At 49.4% G+C, this 9722-nt stretch overlaps 1 protein-coding gene across 1 annotated transcript; it reads left to right on the top strand.

Annotated features, from left to right (window-relative positions):
- The first annotated feature begins 646 nt into the window (after positions 1–646).
- On the top strand, positions 647–9577 carry acadvl (acyl-CoA dehydrogenase very long chain). The gene is made up of 20 exons (XM_023845099.2): positions 647–893; positions 1192–1258; positions 2601–2675; positions 2872–2944; positions 3890–3954; positions 4238–4372; positions 4480–4624; positions 4712–4841; positions 4973–5098; positions 5295–5493; positions 5624–5728; positions 5818–5904; positions 5993–6055; positions 6137–6238; positions 6319–6416; positions 6503–6575; positions 6677–6749; positions 6896–6968; positions 7326–7401; positions 7627–9577. The coding sequence occupies exons 1-20, from the start codon at positions 817–819 to the stop codon at positions 7762–7764; spliced, it is 1980 nt and encodes a 659-aa protein (XP_023700867.1). The 5' UTR covers positions 647–816; the 3' UTR covers positions 7765–9577.
- Positions 9578–9722: the final 145 nt, after the last annotated feature.

The raw sequence follows: 9722 nt of genomic DNA, 5'->3' as shown, positions 1-9722 counted from the left end.
TAAAAATTGCATTTTTATCAACAGTGACAGATTTCTCCTCAGATCATTCAGAGATAAGTATGCAGTTAACATTTGTATTTTGCTTTGGTGCAGTTTGCAGTCGCTTTTTTTCTGCAAACACTGAGAACATTAACAACATGTTGCTTACAGTGAAATAGTGAAATTCAAGGCAGGTGAAAAATATGTCAAGGAATCTGAGATGATATTTGATTCCTTCTTTTAGGCAAGTATAATATTTCGTGCCACTTAGCCTAAGTCAAGTAACATTCTTGTCTGTGGGCGCAAAGAAGGAGCAGCTGCGTGGTTGCCCCCCCCCCTTATGTTTCAGATTTTAACAAAACTTGACTCAATCATTTGTGCCGTTGAAATTTTCATTTGTGCCATTTTAAGTTTCTGTGATACAAACGTTTGTTTACATGGTGACGTCCCCAGCGTGACAGACTGTCTGGGGGCCTCCTAATTAAGGACCGGGTTAGGAAACAGTTCTCCGAGATTTCAGTTGCCGGACCTTAAGATAAAGACGAGAAATACATATACAGCTAGACATATCAGGTACAGATGTCAATATCTAAATTAAAAGTATATAGTTTCCCTCTAGTCGCGCCATATCTATGCTGTTTAGGTCAAGGACGTACAGCGGCGTGATGACGTAACCCGCAGAAGGCGTGTGCTTGGCGGAGGTATCGTAGGTAGCCCAGTGCGAAGAAACAGATCGGTTTCGCGGTATAAATACACTGTGATCAGTTCGGCATCTATTCTGGCTGCTGTATATTAACGCATTGAGCATTAGGACGCGTTAATCCGGTAGCGCTGAACATGCTTCTGCTGCGTACAGTGAGCCTCAGCCCGGCTTCCTGCGGTGCTGCTCTCCGCTTTCCCACCTCCTTAGCCGGGTAAGTCTGCTTTCCCCCCAGTTTCCTGTGAAGTATTTAAAGCGATCGTGCGCTTAAAATACTAGAATTACAGAATTACAATTTTTTACTTTTGAAATTGCGTTTCTGTTCTTTTTATCCGTTTCCATAGTGTTCAGTAATTTTGATGTTTATGGTTTTTGGGTAATTCGCTTCACGCAATTCGGCCACGTAGCATCGTAATGGAGACATCCCCTTATTGATTTTGTCTTTTAAAGCATTCGTCTAAGTAATAATAATTAATAAAAAGCGGTTGTTGCTTTATTTTGTTTCTGTTTAGGTGTAAACGGCCGTTTGGCGTAGCAGCATTGCAGAATGCCCGTCTCTATGCAAGCCAGGCTGCGGAGGTAAACCTTTATTTGTATTTCACTTGGTAAAGCTAATGGACAGGATTAGCTTTTTGATTGTTCCGTCCTCTTTTAACGGAAATATAATAAGTAATATGTTATGTAGGAGGTATGTTTAAGAAGAATGAAACCGACTTCGGAGACACATAAAAAGGCAAACTTTCTTGTTAGAGTATTATAGTGGTATGTTATACTAAAAACAGATGAAAATATCTTTAAAGCATCTGTTGGTTTAGTAATTGTCTGCGTCAATGAATTGTTATTTACAGTATGTTGGCCATGTGACGTTTCATTTTGAGAACTGGAGGAAAGGTCGCGGCGCGACTCACGTGACCCCGGCAATGTGGGCCGAAGGTGGCGGCGTGCTCTGGCGTGCGCGCACTCGTCTCCGCTCTTACCCACGTCGGCGCATTTTCATAAATAGCGTTCTCCATAGATGCAAACGAAATCTTTATCCACATTGCCTTGACCGAACCTTTTAATTAATGAATTAATTAATGAATAATGAATGAATGAATGAATGGTACGTCGGACGTACGACTGATGTAATGGTTCAACTACAGACACCCAAGTGTTCATTGTAATAAAATTTAAAGGTCAGAAGTCTGTCCTTAATTAACCGAGACTGAATGAGTATTCTCTATGGTGCTGAAATTTCAGTCAGGTAGTTATAATGCTGTTTCAATAAGACTGGCAAAAAAAAATCAAGTTAAATAAACGTAAATAAAATTAATGTAAAAAAATAAAAGTAATGAAGTCTCTATTTTAATAATAGTAATAATACTGTTGTTTGCGAACAGAGGCATAATGATCATATTGCTCAACCTGAGCAATATCAAGCTTATTGTGTAGGGACATGGTGATAGTTGAATCCAGATGAGCACTCGTGGTGTTTATGGAAAGAATCATTCATTAACCTGTCTGTACACATCACTGACTCTTCCAGGTTACAGTGTTAGCGTTTTTACAGTTTTATTGCACAGTTGATCGCAATCCGGACTGCAGAAATAGTCTTTGTGTTGTGGTCCATCTGTAAGAGCAAACGGAATGGAAGCCGGTGAGACATGTGGGTTACAGTTCAAGGTCGCAGTCGCTTTGGATGCTATAAACAGCTGATCTGTTTGTCGCCACTCTGGCTCCACGCCGCTTTCTCCTTGTGGTGTCCTGCCAGAGATTCCGTTCTGGAGCCTGACCTCTGCATACCTGCAAACGCGCCAGGACACGCAGTCGCTATTCAGCAAGACGCAGGGATGATTTCTCTGTCGCGTCACCCGCATCTCCCTCCGTTCCCTCCGTCTCCGTATCATCCCTCTTCCCCTCTCGCCGTCTCTCTCCTCTCCAGGCAGTTCTGGAGAAGCCGGCGGTTGCCAGCGACACCGTTGCTAAGGCCGCAGCTGAGAAGAAACCGGTCGGCCTGGTATGTTGCTGACGCGCGACTATCGGGGAGCAAGAATGCAAGAAGTAAAAGTGGTAGCAATTGGACGTCTGAGTCTACGCATTGATACGTAGCCGTGGAGTCTAGATGAGGGGCGGAGGGGGGGTGTCCCATTAGCGATTGTTATGTGTGAATGAGTTATTCTAATGACTTCTGATGTCCCGTTATACTCTCTTAGGAATCCAAGTCCTTTGCTGTAAACATGTTCAAGGGTCAGATAAGCACTGCCCAGGTCTTTCCCTTCCCTTCAGGTGGGTGGAGTGCATCGCATTTTCTGCCGCATTGTCTGCCGCATAACTTCATAGGTGGTTTTGTAAGAATTAATCCAGTGGAGTTTTTTTTTTTGGAGACAGTGCAGTGTTTCCCCTAGGTTTACAGTGTTTTTTTGGGGGGGGGGGGGCAGACGGACACCAGCAGGATTCATGCTGTTCATGTGTTTCTTTTAATGACAACAGTCAATATAACAACTGAACTAAACATCAGAGCAATTATTTATTTTATGACAGTCATCCACAAAGTGTGGAGCTTTTGTCACTGCAGTGTATCTCTCTGGGCTTCTGGAAGAACGTTTCCAGAGCCTCTTGATATGGGAAGTCAGAAACGTCTGGCCCATTGAGATCCGCATGCAGGCTGCAAGATGGTCTCCTTGCAGCCTATTGCGGATGTTTGTCTTGACCTGCAAATAAATTAACTGTTAGGCTTTAAAAGTGATAGCTGATAGCTTGGAGTGTTTAAAAAAAACGCAGATATTTTTGTCTGCTTTTCGGGTGGTCAGGTTGACGCGACACATTTTCCGACGCGCGCTCTCTGTCCGCTGGTGGGAGTCTGCTCACCTGTGTGTGCGCGCACGTGTCTGTGCCCGTGCATCGGGGCGGAACTCCGGCATGCGCGGTACAGAGAGCAGAGGAGAATTGTAAACACGCGACCGTGTCGAGACAAGTTTGTTTAATAAAAGGACAAATGTAAACTTAAATGACTTCTGTTGTGATCTGGTGCTATATAGAAAATAAAATTTAAATAATAATTAACTTGACCTTCAACGGCGGGAGGTGCCGTTGGGGGGGTGGGGCGCCCCCCTAATATAATGGTAGGGGGAAACACTGCAGTGTCCCTTATGGTGCTTTGCTCAGGGACCCATGTTTCTTAGTGTCCTGGAGAATGAGCTTTGCGTAACAGCTGTGATTTTCCTCTCGCAGTGCTAAATGAGGAGCAGTCAGAGTTCATCAGAGAGCTGGTTGGCCCTGTCTCCAGATTCTTCACTGTAAGTGTTTTTGATTTTTCTTTCGTCATGATTTACTCTGTGGTATAACTGTCTGCACAGCATTTTGTTATGCAGTATAATTCGAAAAGCAAAGGAAAGCCTGACGGGTCATGTGACTGTTTCCGCATTTTTGTTTGAAATGCTAAAGTGGCTTTTCACTGATGGCGTTTTCATTATGCGACTTCTTAGTCAGATTAATTTCATTTACTGTCACGCCACAGTCACAGCTCTCAGTAATCGGCACATGTTTAATCCCCCCACACACCCCCACCTGCGTGTGAAGGAGGTCAACGATCCCATGAAGAATGAGAACCTGGAGATGGTGGAGGAGACCACCATGGCGGGGCTGAAGGAGATGGGGGCCTTTGGTCTGCAGGTTCCCACAGACCTGGGGGGGCTCGGTCTCAACAACACGCAGGTGAGGGAGTCCGGAGGGAGGGCTTGATGGGGGTTTATGGGCATGGCCCCGTCAGACTGGAAGGGACACTGACAGGGACCCCCTGCTCTCCCCCCCCCCCCCCCCAGTACGCCCGGCTGGTGGAGATCGTGGGCATGCACGACCTGGGCGTGGGAATCACCCTCGGCGCCCACCAGTCCATCGGCTTCAAGGGAATCCTGCTGTTCGGCAACAAGGCCCAGAAGGAGAAGTACCTCCCCAAGCTGGCCTCGGGTGAGCGTGCAGAGCGGAGCTCCGGCTCCCATAAACACTCACCGGTGAGCACTGCTGTGTCGCCGTGGTAACACCCATTCGCCGCAGGTGAGCACGTGGCCGCCTTCTGCCTGACGGAGCCGGCGAGCGGCTCGGACGCGGCGTCGATCAAGACGACGGCCGTGCCCTCGCCCTGCGGGAAGTACTATACCCTGAACGGGAGCAAGATCTGGATCAGGTAGGCACGTGCTCCATCACCGGGACGCTCGCACATGATGCTGCAGGGACGTGCTCCATCACCGGGACGCGCGCACGCGCGCATGTGATGCTGCAGTGACGTGTGTGACTCTCTGCTTCCGTGTCACCCAGCAACGGCGGCCTGGCTGAGATCTTCACCGTGTTCGCCAAGACTGCGGTGAAGGACGAGAAGACCGGGGAGATGAAGGACAAGATCACGGCGTTCATTGTGGAGAGGGGCCACGGCGGTGTGACGAGGTGGGGGGGGGGGGGGGGGGATCGGGGGCGTGGATTTGGGGAGGAGCTGAAGGTGGAGGGTGACAGAACCATCGTTTCTGTTTGTAATGTTTTCCTTTGTAAATGGCACTCTCTGGTTGTTCTTTATTTATTGCCCCCATCATCCATCCCCTGTGCCCATCCTTCCTGCCCTCATCCCGTGCCTCACGCCCCCTAGTGGCCCCCCAGAGAAGAAGATGGGCATCAAGGCGTCCAACACGGCTGAGGTGTACTTCGACGGCGTGCGCGTGCCGGCCGAGTGCGTGCTGGGCGAGGTGGGCGGCGGCTTCAAGGTGGCCATGAACATCCTGAACAACGGGCGCTTCGGCATGGCGGCGGCACTGGCGGGCACCATGAAGGGCGTCATCGCCAAGGCGGTAAGCGGCCTGTCTCGCTACAGCGCCCCCTGGTGGTGCCTGGGAGACAGGATCAGGGGCACCAGCGGAGGAGCAGGACGATTCCACCCCCCCATGCCTCCCACACTGAACCCCCCCCCCCCAATAACAGGTGGACCACGCTGTCAACAGGACACAGTTTGGCAACAAGATCCACAGCTATGGCATCATCCAGGAGAAGATGGCGCGCATGGCAATGCTGCACTATGTCGCTGAGGTCAGTCGCCGCAAGTCGTCATGCCACCTTAGGGCTTCCACCTGTGTCACTGTTGCAGGTCTCTAATTCCATCCTGCCCCCCCCCCCAGTCCATGGCCTACATGGTCAGCGGCAACATGGACAGCGGGGCCTCGGAGTTCCAGATCGAGGCCGCCATCAGCAAGATCTTCGCCTCCGTAAGTACCCCTGATAGAGTGCCGGCTGTGCCGGGAGGGGGTCTCCCCATCTGGGGGTCTTTGATTGGTGGTGGGTCTTTGTTGGCAGGAGGCGGCCTGGGGCGTGACGGACGAGTGCATCCAGATACTGGGAGGCATGGGCTTCATGAAGGTGAGACTGAGTCGCCGGCGTGTGCGTGTTGCATGCGTGCGAGTCCCCATCACCACCTGGCTGATGCGCTTCCGTGTTCAGGAAGCGGGCGTGGAGCGGGTGATGAGGGACCTGAGAATATTCCGGATCTTCGAGGGGACCAACGACATCCTGCGGCTGTTCGTGGCGCTCAACGGCTTCCAGGTAGCGGGCGGCGCACGCACACCCCACTGTGGTCTATCGGGGGAGGACACATGACATGAAGGCCTGTCCTCTGTCGGCAGAATGCTGGAAATCAGCTGAAGGGCCTGCAGAAGGCGCTGAAGAACCCAGTTGGTAACCTGGGACTGCTGACAGGAGAGATCGGCAAAAGGGTCAGGAGGTGAGTGCATTCACACACTCCCAGCATGCATTGCGAGTATCCAGCAGGGCAGGTCATGTGACCGTGCTTCTTTTCTGCATGTGCAGGAAGGCGGGTCTGGGTTCAGGGCTCACGCTGCAGGGGACCGTGCATCCGGATCTTGCCCAGAGCGGGGACCTGGTAAGACGGGCCCCTGTGGCCCTTAGCCGCCTGCTGCCAAACCGTGTCCTCTCACCGTCTCCCCTGTCCCTCACCGCTCACCCTGGGTGTCCCCACCGCAGGTGGTGAAGGCCATCGAGCAGTTCGGCCTCACCGTGGAGGAGCTGCTGCTGAAACACGGCAAGAAGATCATCGGTAAGAGGGCCAGCCTGTGTCCCGACCAGCTCCACAATTCACCACCAGGGGGCGCCAAAGGGCCATCCCGGGCCCCAAAGCATGCAGCCACCCAGATATGCCGTGGCTCCCTGCTGTTGTCATAGCAATCCCATCCCTCTTTCCAGATGAACAGCTGGTGCTGCAGAGGGTGGCGGACGGAGCCATCGACCTCTACGCGATGGTGGTCGTGCTCTCTAGGTAGTGTGTGTGTGTGTGTGTGTGTGTGTGTGTGTGTGTACACACAGCCCTGGTGATTAACCACATCACAGTGACTGATGGTCACATCATTCAGTGTTATATCGCTAAGATCCCGAACTTCACTTGCATGTTGTTACTCCTGATTACGTTTTTATCCCCTGGCTGATGTAGAGAATATGGTTTAGCGATTAGGCACCTTGCTGTTGTTCCTCTCCTGGAAGTCTGATGGTCACCCCCGTCCGGTTATCGGTCTCCGGTCCCGCGGCCCGTCCCAGTCCTGTGACGATCCCCCCCCCGTCTGGTTCTCGGTCCTGCGGCCCATCCCCGTCCCCGTGATGATTCCTATCTATTTCCCAGGGCTTCCCGCTCGTTGAGTCAGGGTCTCCCCTCCGCCCAGCATGAGAAGATCCTGTGTGAGACCTGGTGTGTGGAGGTGAGGCCTGCATCCCATCGTCCTCCTTCACATGCTTTGATTCGTCATACCTGCTCTGCAGATGCATTTATCTCAAGCTGGAGGGAGTTGTGAATGATCACCCGGCTCAAAGGTCCAACAGCAGGGCCAGTACAGGGCCTGCGGCTGAAACTCTTGAGCTGCTGGGTATGATATCATCTCGCCTGTTTTGTTCACCAGTTCTTCGTCCATCCTCCTCTTCCTTAGGCCCATGACAGGATCATGAAGAACATGAAGGAGCTCAGGTCCAGCTCTAGCAAACAGATCTACAGAAACATCAAAAACATCTCCGCAGCACTGGTGGAGAACGGGGGAGTCGTGACCCCAAACCCCCTGGGCTTCTAATGCACACACACACACACACACACACACACACACACAGAGTGCCTGTCCTGTGTGTGGTCACACTGTGTACACACACTCTGACTTGCTTCTTGGACAGTGTGCGTTTAGGTGAAGATGGAATCTGTTGGGTTTTAATGAGGTCTGAGTTTGGTCTGGATCTGGAGAAACTGAAGGAGTTGTATGATATATTAATATTTACTAATGTTATGCTGTTATGAATAAAGGGAAGTTGTTTTTGGTAAGCATTACCGTGCTGTAACGTTTTTAAAAGCAGGTACACAGATTTGCTTGGTAATCCTCTAAACGTTTTTTCGGAAAGTCATATCATGCATTTTTTTTGTTTACCAGAATTGAAGCTAATTTTGTGTCTGTGGCTAATCTCCAGCACGTTCTCTCAGCCCTCCAAAGGAATCTCCCTCCCTCTGTTTCTGCGGCTGCTGGGCTCTGTCCAAATGCCCTTTAACCTTTTTTGTTACAAAACTAGAGGTCAGAGGTTAGCCCAGTGTTTTTCAGCCTTGGGGTCGCGCCCCCACGTGGGGTGCCCTGAAATGTCTAGTAGTTGATTTAAAAAAAAATAAAAAATACTGATACATTTTTTTTTTTCAACTAATTATTATTCTTTTAAAAATTATGATTAAAACACCACATACAATCTTAGACAACTGTATTTTTTCACGTTCATAAATATCAATAAATATGAGTTCAAATAAAATGATCACGATCACCTGATGAGCTACTGGAGTTTCCCTCGCTTGTCTAAACAGTAAAGAAAGTTGCAGCCAGAACAGAAAAGCAAAAGGGAAAGATTTCTTTGCCCGCCTGGCACCGTAAAGACAGTTAGAGAACTGGAGAAACAGACACCAGAAAGACAGAGAAAATACGACGAAAGTTTCCTTCAATATGGGTTTACTAGCATCATTGAAAGCGATGAAGAAAGGCGGGAATGTTTGCTGTGTGGTAACGTCTTGTCTGCCTGTATTAAGTCGAAGTGCCGTTCCCGACTGGATGTTACGTCAGTGATGAGATGCGCTCTGTCTACTACAGCACCTGACTTTGAAAGGCTGCAGTGAGGTGTGCAGGCTCAGTCACCCCATTAAATGTGGTGAGTTGAGAGAGACAATAATACTACACACTGTGGCCAGTTTAAGATATTGCAGTAGCTCTTTTTTTCCCCATAGGCCTAATTCATTAAGGAATTGTTCAGTATTAATTTTCAGCCTTGTAAAGACAAGCTCGCCTAACTGTACATGTGATGAGGGGAAGTAAAATGTGACTTTGTGCATTAATCTGGCTACTCTGTATTTGCAACACGGTATAACAAAAATGATCAAAAACTAATTGTAGGGAAAAAAAATGTATATGGGGTCGGCGGAATTTTTGTGATGTCAAAATGGGGTCACTGGCCAAAAAAGGTTGGGAACCACTGGGTTAGCGAGATGAGAGAAACGTCCTACTCTGCCCTCAACGTGGGAGGAATGTGCCGCATAACTGGGGATTACTCAAGCTGAACGAAGCAGTGTTTATCATTGTTACTCATGTGTCTTATGCTACTTACTTAATCGTTATCTATTTGTTCACCATCCTGGAAACAGGAACTGATGGAACCGTTTTATTTAGTCAGTAACGCCTGCTCTGGCCATTCAGCTGCTGTAATGTCTAATTACTGTTTAAAAAAAATACCGTCCCTGATCAGTTACGTGTCCAGCAGCTGAACTCCCATTGTAGCATGTAAACAGTTCAGCGTGTGAATATGCTAATATCCCTCCAGCTGTTCTGTCTTTCAGTTGCATTTCTAGTAAACTATCCTGCATCCTGGGTGTGTCCGCGCCTTTAATCGCAAGGTTGTGACTTATGACACGTTTCTTGATTTTTCCCGTGTCTGCGAGTTGCGATAACGCCCTACGGTCCGCTTCTGTCTGCTCTCTGGATCCTCGCGGAACAACGCGGATCCTTAAAAC

The sequence above is a fragment of the Paramormyrops kingsleyae genome, chromosome 24 (assembly GCF_048594095.1).
Source record: "Paramormyrops kingsleyae isolate MSU_618 chromosome 24, PKINGS_0.4, whole genome shotgun sequence".
NCBI lineage: Eukaryota > Metazoa > Chordata > Actinopteri > Osteoglossiformes > Mormyridae > Paramormyrops > Paramormyrops kingsleyae.
Note: the sequence above shows the minus strand (reverse complement) of the source record. Positions and strands in the feature narration are given on the sequence as shown.